This window comes from Bubalus bubalis, chromosome 14 (genome assembly GCF_019923935.1).
Source record: "Bubalus bubalis isolate 160015118507 breed Murrah chromosome 14, NDDB_SH_1, whole genome shotgun sequence".
Lineage (NCBI taxonomy): Eukaryota > Metazoa > Chordata > Mammalia > Artiodactyla > Bovidae > Bubalus > Bubalus bubalis.
This window is the reverse complement of record NC_059170.1, coordinates 21,652,017-21,670,743: the sequence shown is the minus strand read 5'-3', so window position 1 is coordinate 21,670,743 and position 18,727 is coordinate 21,652,017. Positions and strand designations below refer to the sequence as shown.

At 54.7% G+C, this 18,727-nt stretch overlaps 1 protein-coding gene across 2 annotated transcripts in view; it reads right to left on the bottom strand.

Annotated features, from left to right (window-relative positions):
- Window positions 1-18,727, bottom strand: part of NOL4L (nucleolar protein 4 like) — a 131,579-nt gene that overhangs the window by 68,795 nt on the left and 44,057 nt on the right. For both annotated transcript variants that reach the window (XM_044927741.2, XM_025263667.3), the window contains exons 2-3: window positions 11,645-11,800; window positions 4,864-4,975 (exon numbers count right to left, since the gene is read on the bottom strand). In XM_044927741.2, the coding sequence (XP_044783676.1) occupies window positions 4,864-4,975; window positions 11,645-11,800 (268 nt within the window). The remainder of the gene's footprint in view (window positions 1-4,863; window positions 4,976-11,644; window positions 11,801-18,727) is intronic.

The following is an 18,727-nucleotide window of genomic DNA, read 5'->3' as shown; positions in this document are numbered from 1 at the left end:
GGCTCCCTGGAGTCACGTGCTCATGTAGGGAGGTAGGGGATGAGCGAAGATGAACCCACGAATGAGGAAGAAGCAGCTTCCCCGGGTTCTGCTGGACGGGCCAGGTCCCTGCCGTGGTCAATAAACACAGGGCCATGCCTGAGCCACTGCAAGGAACCTGAGACCACCAGTGAGTTCAGAGCTAGTAAGGGTCACGGAGCCGAAATAACCCCTTAGGTGGCTGGTGAGAGAGGCAGAGGAATCACCCGAAGAAATGTTTCAACACCTTTTTTGCCAAGGAAACCTGAAACCAGCCCCAACACTAGACCTAGCTTTACAGGCTGTTGAAAAGAGTCCATGACGCAGAGGCTCTCCCCAGGCCAAGTCGAGCGCTGACCACAGCCAGGCCTCAGTGACAGGGCCAATCAACGCAAACTCCAGCTGACGAGATGGCCCGGATCCTCCAGGTGGAGCACAGGGTGGCAAATTCTCTTGAGTTTCCACCCACGGGAATGGAGGAACTCCTCAATCCAGAGACACCGTAGTTTCTGGGTACCAGGGCAAGAGCTCTCAGGGTCAGGGCTGGGTGGGTGAAGGATGTGTGCGCAGCAAAGGCCTGGCGCAGAGGAAACGTGGGACTGGCCAACCGGCCACGGGGTTCAGATTTGGAACTAGAGATCCCAGGCCTGGGATTGGCTTAGACGGTGATGAAAAAAAAACCCCTCTCTTCCAGGGAAGCGAATCAATAGGTCAGCAAGTCTTCAAGGAGCACCGAAGGGTGTGCATTCATGGCGGGGATGGTGGGGGGAAGGGCACAGGGCCGGCCCCTGGGTCCAGCAGGGAGGGACTGATGGCCAGTCCATTAGCGCTCCAAGGAGGAAGAGATCCAGGGCCACTGGCGTAGGTCCAGGCAGCTTTGTGGAGGGAGTATTTCAACAGGACTTCTTTTCAGTCACTGGGACGACAACTACTGAGCCCTGCCAGGGCTCCATGCAGACCCTCCTGCGTGAGGCTCCCAAGGACTCCCCAGTTTACAGATGAGGCAACCTCCCCAGATTACACAGGGGGTGAGCGTGAGAAGGTTAGAGGGCAGGCCAGCACAGGAGAGGCTGCAGGGGCAGAGGAACGAACCGGAATGGGGTCACGTGGGGCAGGACAGGAAGTGGGGGGCTCTGGAGCGGCCAGGCAGGGAGGGGGTTGAAAACCACTGCAGGGACGCCACCACCTGAGTGGACGGCTCTGGCTGAGGAGGGACCCTTTGGGGGGTAACCGGTGCTGCCCGCTGCTAACTCCTCGTCTGCCACGTAAACAGCATTTTGTCACATCAAAGAAAATTGAGATGTGCCCTCTCCCGAAGCCCCTCTCCACAGCGGCCCAGCGCTGGGACCAGGGCACACCCGGCTCTCATCTTTGCCTCCTCTCCGCCCAGACTCGCTCAGGGGCCGGTGGAGCTGGGAGGCCCTGGAATTTCCCATCCTCGGACTTCCTGATCCTCGCAGCCTCCTTTGTTTGTGCTCCTGGTGCTGGGGGAGGGCATGGGGCTGTCCAGCACACTCTCCCACCACCACCTCCGCCCCCTTCTCGCCCCCTCCCGGGACAAACCACCAGTGAGCAGGGGAGGCTGCTCTGCTTCCTTTCTTTCTTTCTAACACGAGGCCAGGAAGCAAGGCGCCCTCCCGGCCGCCCCTCGAGAACTCTCCATCCTGCTCTGTGGCCCCCTCCCGCCCCACCTTCCTGGGACAGGAACCTGGGGCCTGCCTCTGGGGCCAGGCGCAGGCTCTGATTTCCCGGAGGGCAGGGGAAGGAGGAGGGAAGGCTGGCAGAGCAGAGCAGAGCAGAGCAGGGCAGGGCAGCCTGTGAAAGAGCAGTCGGTGCAGCTGACCACATCCAGAGAGGCCAGCCTGGTGGGCGGAGACAGCGTCTCCACGCTCTCAGCTGGGGCAGAAGTCGGGAGGACCTGCCAGCTGATGACAGGGGTCCAGGCACAAATGCCTCTGACCATTGAGCAGACAGCAGAGTCTTTCAGCCTCTAAGGCTCTCCACTAGCAGCCTCCAGAAACCCTTCAGCCCAGTGGCCAGGCTGTAGGTGCTTGCTTGGGAGGGTGACCGTGTGTCTCTTCGTGGGACACCTGGAAGCTGGCAGCCTTGCGTTTGGCTGGGACAACAATACTGGGGGGAGTGGGGGACAAGCTGATGTTTCCCAGGCACCCGTCGCACCAACCGCCCTACAGACGGGCTCGTTTAATTCAACTTCATCCTCCCGAAAACCCCAAGAGAGAAGTGTTGCTCCCATTTGCTGATGGGAAGGTAAGTTCTCCTGCTTTCTGGGGGACCTTGGACAAGGGACATCACCGCGCCACGTCTGTGCCTCCTCTCGTCAGCTGTGAGCCAGGTCACACACCTCCCAGGACCGCAGCAGCTGTCATGAGCAGCTCATGTCCAGAGAGGCTCTCTAACCTGCCGAGGGACACACAGCAGGGAGCAGGGCAGCACACCCAGGCCTGCCTGACCCCGAGCCCACCTTCTGAGACACCGAGGCCGCTCCACCTCCGGCTCCCTTGAGATCTCCTCCTCTCCCTGCGTGTGGGCAGCTCCACTCCTGGGGGCAGGGAAGTGGCATTCGGCCTGAGGACAGGCGAGGATGGGCAGGGCACAGACTTACTCTGCCCTGCCCTCTTCTGCTGGAGCCCCTGGACACGGAGGCTCCCGCACAGAACCCACGAAGCTGGACACGAGGACCGTCTTCCACACCAGCGGGGAGAGGGGAACACAACAGACGGAGCCTGCAGGCACCCCAGAGCCGTCCACAAACACAGCCCCTCCTGCCTGCCTCTGTTCCCCCGGGTTCTGTGTCTGACTTCGCCAGTCGCTATGGAAACGATAAGGGCAGCACAGGAGGGGACAGGCGGATGGGTGGGCAGGGACGATGCAGCTACCACCAGGCCTGTGCCCCTGGGACGCGGACCCGGGCAGGGTGGGGAGGACAGCAGGGAAAGTCTCCTAGCCCAGCAGCAGGTGCTAAGGGGGCTGTCTTAGCACAGGGGTTGCAGCTGCCGAGCCAGGGCCAGGCCCTGTGGGGCAGGGGCCTCCCTCAGGCCTCAGGCGTTATCACAATAACTGCCACAGCCTCGGTTCCCTCGTCCTGTGCGGCAGCCCTGCCCTAGGTACAGGGTTTAACTCTCAAATTTCATCAGGACCCTGCCCCTCTCTCCTGCTACCAGGTAGGTGCCATTATTAACTCCATTTCACACATGAGGAAACTTAGGCTCAGAGAAGTGAAGTCACTTTTTCAGGACATGCGGTTACTGAGCGGCAGAGCTCAGATTTGAACACACTCAGTGCGGTCCTGGCGCGCCTGGCTCTTAAACCAGGAACCCAGCACTTATGAGAGATGAACTACGTTAACTCCTGTCCCTCATACATCAGCAGCTATCCGATGAACTCAGTGAAGTGGCTATGGCCTAATGGCCCCCAAGGACAGGAAAGCCTCTGGGTTTGTGAAGTGGCTGCTGTCCAAAGTCGCATCAGGGACCGACTACCAGCCAGGAAAATGACTTGGATGCTGGGAAAGATCGAAGGCAAGAGGAGAAGGGGACAACAGAGGATGAGATGGTTGGATGGCATCACGGACTCAATGGACATGAGTTTGAGCAAATTCTGGGAGATAGTGAAGGACAGGGAAGCCTGGCGTGCTGCACTCCATGGGGTTGCAAAGAGTCAGACACGACTGAGCGGCTGAACTACCAGCCAGGAGGAAAACCCCACTGGCGTCTACATTCCAATGCCCTGCGGTCGCTGGGCGGTGCTGTTGGTTTTCACCACATTTGGTGGACGCCACCGGGGCACCGCCTGAGGAAGTGGCTCACCCTTCTGTTCCCATCCTCAGGCAAACACCCCAACACCCACCGACCTCAGCACCCTTTGCAGGCCTGATGCCTAGCAGCCTTGATAAGCCGCCCATCTGGGCACCATTCCCCAGGCTTGAGTTACGGTCACACCAGCCAAATGTAATGGCCCTTCTTGCTGTGCCAAAGCCACCTTCGAACAGATGGCCCAGACTTACTGGAGGGAGGCCTCTGGGACGTTCAGGGTGAAGCTTTGGGGGGACTGAGGTGGGGGTCCTTGCAGGGAAGAGCTAGAGAGCGTGGATGTCTGTCTAAGGGACCAGCTTGGACTGATCACACATGCTCTGGGCATCTTCTCTTTGTTCCCTATCTTTTGGCTTCACTGTGTGGCATGCGGGATCTTAGTTCCCTGACTAAGGATCGAACATGTGCCCCGTGCCGTGCAAGTGCAGTGTCTTACCAAGGGACCACCAAGAAAGTCCCTCTGGGCATTTTCAATTCTAACCAATCCCCACAGATCTGGGTGTGCACTGGGGGTAGAGGGCAGGGGACAAACACTTAGGGAGGCCTACTACTAATGGCAGGAGGGCGGCTGCAGGGTAGAAAGGCGCATGCAGCGAGGGGTGTGCTCCTGTCCCTAGGGAGGGCACAGTCAGGTCAGTGAGACCAGATCCACGTGGACACTGCCGGGGGTGGGGGGGGGGAAGACCTGGGTGGCGAGGACTGCAGAGTTTAGGAAATGGGGTGAGGTGGCCATTTCCGTCTGCAACCTCGGTGGGAGAAGAGAGTGTTGAAGGGCAGTAGGAATGTACTGTTGGTTTTTAAGTGAAACTTGACATTAAAAAAAACAACAACAAACCAAACCTAAAATGAGGCTCTCTGGGCAGCTCCATGGACCCATGCTGGCCCCTGGGAATTATGACAGCTGCTGGTCATGCACTTTTCTGTCCCTGCCAGCAAAGGGCAGGCCCTGCTGGGGAAGAGCCCCTCCCCTGCACAGCCTCCCCCAGGCCTCCAGCCCATCCACCTGCTCCCCTACCTTTGGGCTCCAGGCCGTTGGAATTAAAGTGCATCCTCTTCTGACACTCCGTGCAGCTCATCAGGAACCGGGTCACGGCTTCCCGTGGAAGGAAGGCGTAGGTCTCCGCGATCTGGGGGAGAGAGGAGGCTGGCTGTTACGCGGATCCGTGCGGAGGCAGCTTGCTCACCAGGTCACCAAGGGATCTGCTTCGGTGGCAGGCACTTGGCCCTTGCCAGGAAGGGCAGGGATTTGAGGAGCAAGAGGCAGATGTCTTAAGAGTCTCAGCCATAGAAATGAGTCAGTACTTTTGCAGAATACCAGTAGTTTTAAAATTTTAAATGAAGGAAGCTTAAAAATTATAAAAGCAAAACACTGAAACATCATCTAGTCTATAACCTGTGTTCTCATAAATTGGGAATATTCCTCTCAGGTCATTTCATCACTGCTACTGAAGAATGAGTTGAGAAACACTGCTCCAGGGAGAAGGCAATGGCACCCTACTCTGGTACTCTTGCCTGGAAAATCCCATGGACGGAGGAGCCTGGATGGCTGCAGTCCTTGGGGTCGCTGGGGGTCGGACACGACTGAGCGACTTCACTTTCACTTTTCACTTTCATGCATTGGAGAAGGAAATGGCAACCCACTCCAGTATTCTTGCCTGGAGAATCCCAGGGATGGGGGAGCCTGGTGGGCTGCCGTCTATGGGGTCGCGCAGAGTCGGACACGACTGAAGCGACTTAGCAGCAGCAGCAGCAGCTTCAGGGTAGGAGGAAAACAACTCCCACTTTTAGAGAAGGATAAAGTGAGCCCCACTTATAAATCTACCAGCTGCGGGCCTATAAACAGAGCCCAACGCTCTACAGGCTATTCCTTGATCTAGTCACAGACCCAGGAGAGCTGTGAAATGTCTCAAATTGGATAGGCTCTCAGGAAACCCCGTGTTCCAGGCAAGGTCACAAGGCCCAGAGAAGTGAACCAATTCACTTAAGGTCACACAGCTCTTTATAATAGTGCCTGACTAGAGCCGAAGCTCCAGGTCACCCTCAGAGCTGCCTCCAGAGGGCCTCCCCTAGCTACGGAGAAAGAGTCAGCAGTGTGGGAGGGAAGGTGAAAGCGATGTCAGGGAACACAAGAAAGCGGCTGGGTGGGGGAGTGGGGAAGAAGCGGGGTGTAGTCCCAGCAGCTCAGTCCTCTCCTCTTGCTCTGGGTTTTGGGAAAAACCAGGTTGGTCCTGGTTTGGCTGCCTGAGGGGGCCGGAGGGACCTCTTGGGCCCAGATTCTCTGGCTGAAGCCGGCAGCTGCCCGGTTGCGGGTTTCACACATTTCCCAGAGCCTGGGCCATCTCGCTCTCTCCACTAAGGGGCAGCATCACCCCAGCGTTCCTCCGTCCTCGCCGCAGCCCAGCCGGGAAAGTTGGCCAAGGGCGCTGGTCAGCCCACAGCAGGGTATTGGTGGGGGGTGCGCTGCTCTCCAGGACACACCTGGTCTGTTCCTTCAGATGCACACGCACCCTGCTCCATCTCTGTGGTGGCCAGGAAGGGGGGCAGGGTGGGGCAGAGAGGAGGGGACTCAAGAGGGTTGCCAGGCTCTCCTTCCCTGTGCCCCCCGCCCTGCGGCCAGGCCCTCGGAGGACAGGCTTGGGCTCTGCTGCCTGTGGAGCTCCATGGGCCAGTCCTGCCTGGTGGCTGGCTGCAAATGCAGAGTTAATTTTGGTGACACAATTGTTATTTCTCAGCTGATTTGATGCTCTGCGGAGCAGGCAGGCTCCTTGATGAGTTATCTCCCTTCCAAATTCTTTGTCTGATTGCCTTCCTCTGGAGGTCAGGAACAAGGGCAAACCCCTGCTCTCCGATTAGAACCAGTGGATGGGAAGGTCTGAGGGCGAAGACACGGGGCTGGGCTCTCCTGCCACACATAGGGACATCTTTATCCCTAGCCTGGGGCCGCCTGGAAGTCTCAGGGCAGCAGGTCCCTCTCGGGCCCACGGGGTTGGGAGGGACGGGTCCTCTTGAGGGGCTGACAGCTATAGGAGTAAAGGGAGGAGGGAGGGACGCCCTCTGGGTCAGGCAGAGGGCTGAGGCTGAGTTGGGCCAACAGATGACTTCCTAAGGAACTGAGCTGGGGCATCCAGGTCAGGCCTCAGAAGAGCTGAGCTGAGCACGCGGAGGAGGAGGGTTGCAGTCTGCTGGGAGAGGAAGAAAGGTTGATACCATGGGGAAAGCCTGACTTCAACGCATGGAGCTCTTTGACCTCTGGGCAGAGACAGATTCTACAGGGCTCAGGGAGGGCCTGCCTGGCTGGGCTGCTCTGCTTAGGGCTGCCCGTGGCATGGCCAGAGGCCCTGCTTGCCGCCTGGCCCACTGAGGATACAGGGGCAGTTACCAGAAAGTGCCCAGGGTCCTGGGCCTTAGCAGAGACCCAGCAGATGCAAAGGCTGGCTGGAGTGCCACAGGGCGCTGGTGCACTGGGTGCACAACTTCTGGCTCTGGATCCCACGGAAGGGCAGATGGGCAAACCCAAGGCAGGTGGGTGAGAAGCCCTTGGAGCTGTCCGAGGGCCCTATGCGGCTGGATGGTCTGCAGCCTTGCTAAGAGCTCCCACGGGGCGTCAGTAAAATGTCCAGCTCTGCGCTGCTGTAGGACCTGAATGGAGGAGGATGCCTTCCCCCACCAAGGCCTTCAACCTCCTGTGGGCATCTTTTGGTTCATGCTCCTGCCTCATCCACGTGAGAAATGGGACCTCCCTTTCTGTTTGGCTGCACAGATGCCCGAGGCCACAGGACCACAGGGTGAGCTGAGACGCGGAGGATCATCCCAGCTGATGCCCTAGTCAGCAGGATGGTGGTTTTCTGATAGTTTTAGAGCTACAGACACTGTTCTGGAAATAGACTCTTATCCTGAAGCCCAAAACGTGACACAGATAAAGACAGAGCTGCTGCATTTAAGAAGGGGCCCATCCCCGCCCAGCAGCTCTTGGCGGCCCTGGACTGTCTGTTGCCTTGCTCTCAGGCCTCCAGCCTGGATGTTGAGACCGATACCTGAATCTGCCTTTTACGTTTTTCTTACTGGGAAAAACTGAGTGAGATTTCATTGGGAGGGAGTGCAGAAGCTATTTGCAGAGTCGCTGACTTGCAAGGCCCCATTTTCACTCCCCAACTCAGAGGCCGACAAAGACAGATGAGGCCAATTGGGGGGATTTGCACCACTTTACAAGATCCTCCTTCTGCCCTGCGGGCGGATTAGCACGTGGTGGGCCTGGAGCAGCTGCTGACCACATCTGGCCCCAACTCCAAAGAGGTCTGGGCAGTCAGATCAGGGCTCCAAAGCCCGACCTCGCCTTCCAGCACCCCGGGAGAGAGGAAGGAAGCAACAACGCTCACTCTGATTCAGGTGGGTGCAGACATCAGGGCTTCCCTGGTGGCTCAGCTGGTAAAGAATCTACCTGCAATGTGGGAGACCTGGGTTCGATCCCTGGGTTGGGAAGATCCCCTAGAGAAGAGAATGGCTACCCACTCCAGTATTCTGGTTTGGAGAATTCTGGCCTGGGTCCAAACAGTTGGACGGACACAACTGAGCGACTTTCACTTTCATGAGACATCAGAAACAAGCTTCCCTGGTAAAGAATCCACCTGCAATGCAGGAGACCCCGGTTCGATTCCTGGGTCGAGAAGATCCCCTGGAGACGGGATAGACTACCCACTTCAGTATTCTTCAGCTTTCCTGGTGGAAAAGAACCTGCCTGCAATGTGGGAGACCTGAGATAGATCCCTGGGTTGGAAAGATCCCCTGGAGGAGGGCATGGCAACCCACTCCGGTATTCTTGCCTGGAGAATCCCCATGGACAGAGGAGCCTGGCGGACTACAATCCATGGGGTCTCAAAGAGTCAGATACAACTGAGCGACTAAGCACAGACATCAGAAACACTCCTTGAAAAAGGACCAGTCCTCTATGTGGGCTCAGAGAACTTTGTAGAACACACAGCTCTGCCTTGGCAAGACTCCCTGGGGTCCTCTGGACCTTAGGCCATGTGGCATCAGAGGCAAAGCTAAGGCAGGGCTTCCTGCCCAAGATGGGGACTCCCTGTAGTGTCCATTGTCAATGGTTATCAACCCCTGGCTCATAGACCTACAGTTTCAGAAAGCTCCTTACCTGCCCTCCCCGATCCACTGCTGGACAGTGGTAGGTGCTAAAAAGTTCTTTTTCTATTGAAGAGTGTGCCTCCTTTAATGCCTTGAACAAGACTGCCCATCTCTCCTGCAGTCCCCTGCTCCCTTGGGCACCCCAGGCCTGTAGGACTCCATAAAGTCCCAGGTGCCCCCAGAGACAGCGAGGCAGTCCCAGAATTCAGGTTTGGCAAAGCATACACAGATAGGTCCAAAAACCCTTCCAAAGGGCCTGATGCAAACCCTGAGGTGCCAGGCTGTACCCCTCTGCAGCCATCAGCACCGAGTCTCCTAGCAGGCATGGATGGGGCTGAAGAGCTAGGCTTGGGTTGAGGCAAATGGGAGCAGGTGAAAAGAGGAGGACAAAAGCGTCCCCATCACCCTGCCCCCCCAAAAGGTAAAGGGTGACAGATGGGGAAGTGGGGGAAGGGAGATGAGGTACACGGGGGAGGAAGGGGGTGCAGTGGTCCCCTTGGCCGCACACCCACAGCAGGAGGGCCTGGCCTGCTCCCTCTGCCTTGGCCCTGCTGCTGAAATTCCAGCTCTGAGCGCAGCCCAGCTGGCTCATTGCCAGTCATGTGCCAGCTCCAGGCTGGGCAGCGGGAAGTGGGGCACGCGGCGGGCATATGGACGAGAAGCCAGGAAGTGCAGAGCCAAGGGCTGGACGTCCACTTGGCCCAGAGACACAGAGCCTGGTGGGCGCAGCCAGCCTCGCCCTTTCTGCAGCACGGAGGTCACCGACCCCAGCCTTAATGAACAACCAGGAAGTGCCTGAGGGTAAGGTTTGGGGCTGGGTACCCATGGGACCAGAGAAATCACACAGTCCAGTCAGCCTAAGCCTATCTACTTTGACAAGCAAGTCAGTGGGCTTGCGAACTGGCCACAAGATGTCTGCAGCGAGGCAGCGTGTCTAGTGGTCAGGGCACAGGCTCTAAGCCAGATGCCTGACTCTGAACATCAGCTGGGTGACCTCAAGGCAGGCTTAATCATCTCTCTGAGCCTCGCTTTCCTCCTCTGTAATGGTAGAGCCTGCTTCATCCTTATACCCTTCATCCACGTGATGGCTCTGAGAGCCGGCGCAGGGGACATGCTGAGCGCACAGCCTGGCACAAGTCGGCTCCCAGCATGGCAACTTCAATGCTGAGAAAATGCACGGGGTATCGTCAACACCAAGGGGCCCACACGGGCCCCAGCTCAGGAGTCCTTCCCTCCATTTATGATCCTCCAGTGGAAATACCCTCAGAACTCCCTTCCCACAAGTCACTCCCCATCACACAAGTGCTCAGCTGCAGGGCGGGGCAGGTGGTACAGTCATCTCCTGCTTCCCTCAGCCCGACCCCTCCTCTCTCTGAGGTCTTTGGCATGTGGGTCCATCCTTAAGACACATTTAACAAAGGTCATCTTCTGAGATCAAGGAGAAATCAGATGGTTGGATTTTTTTTTTTTAATCAGGTCATATGGGGAAATTATAGACTTACACAGGCCACCTCTGCCATACTCCAAGGCTATTTAGAAAAGAACTTGGAGGGGTTGGCATCTACTTTGGGTAAGGAAGGCCCATCACAGAGGGGCAGGCCTCTAGAAAGCCAGAGAGAAAGTCAACACAGAGCGGGGAGTGAGACCCGGCTGACCGCCGCCTCCGGGCTGTGTGGCCTTAGAGTGCTAGTTTAAGTCCCTGGGCCGCAGTTGCCTTAACTGTGAAATGGGCCACGGCGCCTCCATCACAGGACTGCTGAGGGGCTTGAGTGAACATGAAGTGCTTGGCTTCCTGGTTTAGTGGTGGGTGCCGGACAAATGGTTCAGAGCTGGGCATAAGCCATGGCAATGGGGGCCAATGCGGGGACGCGACCAGAACCCAGGCAGGCTGAGGCCACCGTGCCCTCGACAGTCTTCCATGTGAAGTCTTCCATCCTAGGTGGCCACCTCTGCTCCCTTCTGCCTACTCAAAGCTTAGACTGCTGGCTGACCCGCCACCCGCTCCGTGAAGGCCCCTTCACGGACTGAACGTTGGTCTCTGGAAGGACCGCGGCTGAACGCCCAGGTGCCTGGGTTCTTGTTCCCCTGAAGCTAGTCTTGGAGACATTTCTGTTTCTCTCAGCCTCCCCAGCCCCAGTCAAGCTGTGCTGTCCTTGAGGGTGGGGCCCAGGTCCTCAGAAGTCCCCTGGGGAACTTCTGGCACTGACTTCGCGTTGTAGGGGCCTGAATGCACTCACACACGGGGAGTATTCGGACAGGTCTGGCACACAGCGAAGGCCATGGAAGCGTTTGCTCTGCCGATTACTATTATCTGGCCTCCCCCTCCTCCAACCGCGGCCCCAAGCTGGGGGGTGGGGAATGGAGCAAAGCAGAAACCAGGAAGAGGAGAGCTTTCCTCCTGCCCTCCTCGTCCCTCTCCTTCCCTCCCTCTCACCCCCTTCAACCTGCTTCTCCTTTGTGCTCCGACCACAAAGCCCGCCCCCTCGCCCTGTGAACCATCTCTGGCTGCCATGCCCTTGCCCCGTGCCCCCCTGGATCCCCAAAGGCCGTTTCATCACGCCTCAGCTCCCTGCCCCGCCCCCTGCCCAACATGTGTGGAGCCCATGGCCTCCTGCCAAGGCCTGGGGCTGCCAGCAGAGGCCAAGAGACAGAAATCTCACCGCTCGGTAGGTTTTCTTCTGCCCAGCGTGCTTGGGGGCTTTGCCGGGCTCCGCTGAGCTCTCCACATGCATCGAGTAGATGATGTCAAAGAAATCTTCCACCACAGCGACCCGCTTCAGAGAGATGCCCTCCGGCTCCGACAGGCCATCTGCCCCCTGCGACAGGGTGGACAAGCTGTGTTAGTGTCAGGGATGACGGCGGGGTGAGAGCTGGGCCCTGCGGCCGGGCAGCGGGGCGGGGGCAGGCACGCTGCTGCTCGCTGACCCCTGCCAGGCCTCCCGAGGGTAGGTCTGGGGGGACCTGGGGGCAACAGGATCCTGCTCAGAGGGCCACAGGGAGGGGGCGACCAGAGTCAAGGGTGGCTGCTGCTATGAAATCTACCAGAAACAATGGGCAGAGAGAAACAACAAGGAAAAATACAAATTAAAAACCCAAGAGCCTCCATGTTCACAATTTCAGACAGATTGTGCCAGACTCAGGCGGGGAGCTTTCGAATTGCACGCTGTGCCAAGACCATCCTGGAAGTCTCTGGGGAGCTGGGGAGGGGGGTGCTAAATAGATGCGTCCCCATCAGGAGCTCGCCAATTAGCAGTAACCTTTCACTGTGGTCCCAGGCTGGGGGCCCAGGGGAACGGCTCACATCACCTGGGTGACTCCTGCCTCGCCCTGGCCTTTCAGAAATGCTTTTCACCGCTGCCCGCCTCCCTACTCCAGCAGCTGAGCGCCAGCAACAGCACCCGGGCTCTTTGTGTGTGGAGACACAGAAATAACACACACGAGGCCATGTGGAGGTGGCAGGCCGTGTGAGTGGGGTGGCCGTGGGGCCCCCCTGAGCCTCTTACTGGGCTGGCACGAGTGTTGTCAGCTGGCCCCAAAAAGGTGTGCCAGGATCTCAGGGGTACTGGGCTCTCTGCCACCCTCTCTGTAAGAGGAGACCTGGAAGGCTCTGGGGGGCGTCAAAGAGGAAGAGTAAGCAGAGGGGTGGGGAAAAAGGAGGCGGGCTTTTCTGTAAAAGTGCTTGGAACACAAATCTCCCAGAGGATTCTTCCCCAAAGGACCCCCAGCTCAAGAATGTCAGCTCTTTGGAGGAGGGAGTGGAAGTGTGTGGGGCGGGGGTTCTGCCGGCTCACAGCTGTCTCCCTATCACCGAGAATGATGCCTGACACATAGTAGGCTCAATAAATAACTGCCGAATGACGGCCTGGTTATAGGCAGCCGCCAGGAGGGGTAGTTTAGCCACACGCTTCTTCAGTGTCAGTTGGGCCCCATCGTTTAAGTGGCTGTGTGACTCTGAGCAGGTATCTTGCTTCTCTGAGCCTTGGGTCCTTTATCAAGAAAATGGGGAAAACAGAAGGCCCCTTCCCATGAGCTATGGAGAGGAGTAAATGAAATATGCGTCCAACTCTTAGCATCAAGCCCAACCACGGGAACTCCTGGATAAATATTGTCATTAAGAAGTGTTTTACCAACTGCAAAGTTTCCCCTAGCCAGGACGGGGCTGAACATCGCAACCAGCCTGGGAGACTGTGAGGGTCAGGACCTGCCTGTGGGATGGTGGCTGGTAAGTGGAAGGGCTGGCTCAGGACGTTGGTCTTTGTCGTCAGAGGGGAACCGAGGCCACACTGAATGCGACGCTCACTCACAGCACATTCCAGCCACAGTCAGGGTTTGCTTTTATCCTGCAACTTTCTCAACCTGCCCTGGTAGGATAGCAGGGCTGTCTCTTTGCCAGTGGCCCACTTGAGAGCAGATGGGAGAGGAAAGGCCTCTGGGGTGGAGGGACCAAACCCCAGGCCTAGTGGGCAGTGCCCATGAGTGATGGCGCTGGCTGGTGCCCTCACTGGCCTTGCACAGGCTTTCGAGCCGATGGCTTTCTCCCAAGTTAGCATCCATGGCAATGGGGACTTCTCAGCAAATATCTGGGGGGGTGTATGTGTGCCCACCTGTGTAGAAAGAGTTGCCTGCTGGTCCTGCTTGCCTGAGGGGAGATTGTAGGCAAACTCTTCAACTTCCCTGAGCTTCACTTATGAGGTATAAAATTCCATACTCTTCTCTTCTTAAACCCCCTCAGAAGTTACTGTTATCTCTTTCTTGAGGGTATCTGAAGTCCCCCTCTGAATTCCTGGGCTCATCAGTGACTAACTCATTTATTAGCTGACGTGTAACTACCAGCATTTAAGAGATCTTCAAATACTGCCATGGTAGAGCTGAATGGGACAAATATGACAGATCAGTTATAATACACTTCTAACCAGAGGTTCATGTTGGCAAAAACAAACAAAAGAACCTCTAAGAATGAAGGTATATCTGGGTTTCTATTTCTGGATCAGGATGGGTTCAGTTTATAAAAAGCCATTGATCTGAACACTTACAATTTGTATACTTTTCTGTGTCTTGGGCTTCCCTTGAGGCTCAGCTGTTAAAGAATCTGCCTGCAATGTGGGAGACCTGGGTTCGATCCCTGGGTTGGGAAGATCCCCTGGAGAAGGGAAAGGTTACCCACTCCAGTTTTCTGGCCTGGAGAATTCCATGGACTGTATAGTCCATGGAGTCACAGAGACTCAGACATGACTGAGCGACTTTCAGTTCACTGTGTGCCTGTTAATTTGTGTTTTGCTTTGTTAATTTATTTATTTTTCTTAACACCAAAAGTGTCTGCTAATTTTAAAAGTTATATTTTTTAAAAAGTATAATGGGGTAGGTAGTTCCAAACTGATAATTTGAATCCAGAGGCATAATGATGGGTTTAGATGCCTACAAGTGAATAGACCTCTCTGGTCATAAAACTGCTTGAGGCCAGAACACAGACACTTATGGAAAAAGTTTACAAAATTGGATGAGAAGGAGTGGAGAAAGAAAACAATCTGATGAAAGATAATATTTTAGATTAGGTGGGATGGAAAAGTGTCCCCTAACCAGCTTGGTGACCTTGGGCAGGTCACTTCTTGACCTCTTAAAACTCATTTTCCTCACACCTGTAAAATGAGCCTACAAAGTCCTAGTTGGATGTGGTTCCAAGGCTAAGTAAGAATATGTCAGGCATCTGCCACATACAGGCTTGAAACATTCATCTCTCCTCTTCAGACCCACCGAGTGTGGACATTCTGTGTTTAGGGATCCATTCTCATCTCCTGTCCCTCTAATCCATTCAGGTTACAGAAGGGGTCCCCCAAGGTAATACCCACCAGCAGAACAGATACAAAGTCTTATGCAAAATAACCTGCTAAGAATGTCACACAAACTTGGAATAAGCTTTCCTAAAGTCCAAGTATAATTAACTAACCCAGATTAAAAGCAAAACACACTCCCAGCGCCTGGCCTGCCTGTCCCAGTCCTCCACCTCCATTCACAGGCAGACGTGGGTAATCAACCTGGCCCGACGTGCCCATAAAATTATCTCAGAGAAACTCTTCAGGGTTGCTCCCTCTTTAAAAATGGATTATGAGGACCACTTCCCTGGTGGGCCAGCAGTTCCCATGCAGGGGATGTGGGTTCGATCCCTGGCCAGGGAACTAAGATCCTACCTGCTGTGGGGCAACTAAGCCCCTCAAGCAGCAAGGAGAGAAAGTCAGCATGCTGCAGCGAAGACCCAGCACAGCTTATAACAAAACAAAACAAAACACCAAGGGCTGTGCTCTTCCCTGCTGTTCAACCCTGAGTCCTGTAATCGGTCTATCTCAACTGCAGAGATGCACACAGGAAAGAAGAGGGCCCTTAGCAACCAGAATTCAAACCACACAGTGTCTGCAGAGCCACACCGTGAACTGTCCTCTGGTGAGCTGCGGCCACCTGGACACCATGTGTACTACACCCTGAGGGAGGAACATCAGGATATCTGTGTGGCCTTCAAGGAGAACCCTGGGAAGAGAACAAAGGGATCCCACAGCAGTCACGTGCTGCAGACAACTCTGCCATGCCCTGCGTTCACAGAGGTAATAACCTTCATGCTAAATGCTGCAGGAGAGGCATGCTTTTCCTAGCTGAGAATCCAGACGCAGTACTACAAGGCAAAGGCTGCTAATTAAGGGATCGGACAGCACCTTCTCCTTAGCCTTGGGATGCCCCTGCCAACCACCTCTGCTTAGTACTCGAGTTAGCTTAGTCTGATCCATAGCCCTAAGCAACCTGGGCCCTGGGTTGACAAAGGAAGCTCACTTCATTTACAGGCTGGATAAAGAGTGGGGCTGGATGGAGCTTCTTGACTATTCCCTGCTTCCTGGGAATGCCAACCAGGAGTGATGGCATGGAGCCCTGCAGCACCCCCTGGGAAAAGCCATGAAACACACATGGTCAGTTGTGCAGGACCAACCTCTGGGGCCTTCCTGCGTGGGGGAGAATATTGCCATGGTAACATACTACATCTTTTTGAAACAGCTAATTCCAAAACAGCCCGTCAGACTTGGGCCAACAAAACCAGACATGGCTATAGCTTTTAAAAAATTCAAGGAAGGGGGTTCCCTGGTGGCTCGGTGGTAAAGAATCTGCATGTCAATGCAGGAGACCTGGGTTCGATCCCTGATCCAGGAAGATCCCAGATGCCTCAGAGCAACGAAGCCCGGGTGTCACAACAACTGAGCCAGTGCCCAGAGCCTAGGAGCTGCAAAGGCTGAAGCCCATGTGCCCTAGAGCCTGTGCTACACAAGAGAAGCCGCTGCAGTGAGAAGCCTGTGCACCACAACTAGAGAAAAGCCTGCAGGCACCAAAGACCCAGCATAGCCATAAATAAATAAATAAATTTTAAAAATTCAGGGAGGGGCTTCTCTGTTGGTCCAGTGGCTAAGACTCTGTGCTCTCAATGCAGGGGGCCAGGATTCAATCCCTGATTGGGGAGCTAAGATCCTGTATGACATGCAGCACAGCACCTCCCCCCCCACCAAATACATAGAGCTGCAAACATTCTTGGATATTACCATCTTCCTTAAAACCACCCTATTTGAGTTCTAAAGGCCAGATCGCAAGTCATTGAAGAAGTCACCAAATGTCTACTTCAGTAAGGCTGGTATTTCAGAATATTTATAACAATGGTTGGGCTTCCCAGGTGGTGCTAGTGGTAAAGAACCCACCTGCCAATACAGGAGACTTAAGAGACTTGGGTTTGAGTCTGGAGATTTTAAGAGACTCAGAAGAGGAGGACATGGCAACAAGACAGTATTGTTGTCTGCAGAATCCCTATGGACAGAGGAGCCTGGTGGGTTACAGTCCTTGGGGTCGCAAAAAGTCGGACAGACTGCAGCAACTTAGCATGCACGCATGCACAGTAATGGTTTGCAAAGTGTGGTCCCTAGGCATCACCTGAGAACGTGTTAGAAATGTGATTCTCAGGTCCCACCTCAGACCTACCAAATTTGACACATTGAGGGTTTTAATAGGCCCCCAGATGATTCTAAGGCAGGACAGAGTTTGAGAACTGCTGATTAGAATGTCTCTGTGATTGAGACAGGGAGGTGGCTAGTAAGGCAACTGGCATTGGATAATGAATATAAATATTTTCTGTGCTGCTGGGCCTAATAGATTAATACTTTCTTCTCTAGTGAATGCCCATTTTCCTAACGGTGGAGACAAAAGATTCTTATTGGGCAACTTGAGTATGAATTTGAAACACCTACCCAGAGACTTGCTGGGGATTATGGGTAGAAAGAGGAGTGCCCAGCATCCTGACATTGGAGTTTCAAAGTCCTTCCTGGTGAAATTAATTCTTAAGCAGGTCATCCAGTCTTTGCTGGCTTCCTCAGTTTCCTCAAACAATCTGAATGCTCAATATAAGGAGGACTGCTGCGTCCAGGGCTGCAAACCTACAAGGAAGATAAGTATATCTTCCCAGGCCCCTGCCCGGGTAGCCTTATGGACTGTTGTGAGGAGTCATCCTCAGGTGAGCTCCTGAGTCTGATTGAATCTTGCCTGTCTCCTCACTAAGCCAATTAAATGGACTCCTCACCTTGATGGCAGGTGAGGTTCAACTGCTAAGGGATTGCAGTTCTGTCATCTCCACTGGAACTTCAAAGTCACTGGCTGGTAGTAAGTTACATACTTATCAAGGTGGGTGCACCCTTTCAGGCCACCAGGGTGCCATCTAGCACACCACCACCACTATATTAGAGGCAGGTACCTTCCAGCAACCAAGTGTCTATGACTAAGAGAATGTGGCTAAACAGTGGGGACATTTCTCAACTGGGTTCCTTCTTCAAGAGGAAGAAACCACAGAAACAGTCCGTAGGATGAGCCCTTTCGGTGCAGCTCTCAACAAAGAGCAAAAATCAACAAGATTGCCATTACAGGATAAAGTCCAGGAGGAGAATCCACCCCTAGTGAAACACATCTTTGGCGACCAGTTGTTTGGGAGCCCAGGACTTCAGAGGGTAGATTGTATGGGCAAGTGTGAGGATACTGCTCCATCCCACGTAGGCCAGCCAGGACGGCAGGCAAAAGCTACAGCAAGTATTAGCTGCCTGCTCCTCCCAACTTAGAAGTGGGTAACAGAGGATGAGATGGTTGGATGCCATCACTGATTCAATGGACATGAGTTTGAGCAAGCTCCGAGAGATGGTGAAGGAAAGTCCATGGGGTTGCAAAAAGTCAGACACGACTGAGTGACTGAACAGCAACAACCTCCCAACTTCTGGAACTGTCCCTCTCATGCCCCAAACCACATTTTAATAAGTTCAAGCAGGACCAAGGTTTTGGAAATGGGGGTAACAGTTTTGGGGAGTTCCCACAAAAGTTCTCCTTTCCACAAAAAAAAAGTTCTCCTTTCAACTCCTGGTAGGGCTGAAAGAAGACCAAGGGGGAGGAGTCAGCTTCCTGCAAAGGGTCCTCAGAGAGAAATGGATGGGAGACGAAATTTTAAAAGCAAACTAAACTAAGAGAATGAAAAGAATAGGAAAGTAGAATGAAGACCTTCATCCAAATATCCAGAAATTTTCTCCTCAGAACCTCCCAGAGAAGCCAGTCATAGTTTATAAAAACGATCAGATGACTGACAGGGGCTACTGTTTTAGTGGGACAAGGACAGTATTTGAATTTCTCTCCTGTGTGAATACTATCTACCTTCAGACTGGAAACCCAAACCAAAAAAACTCCAAGAT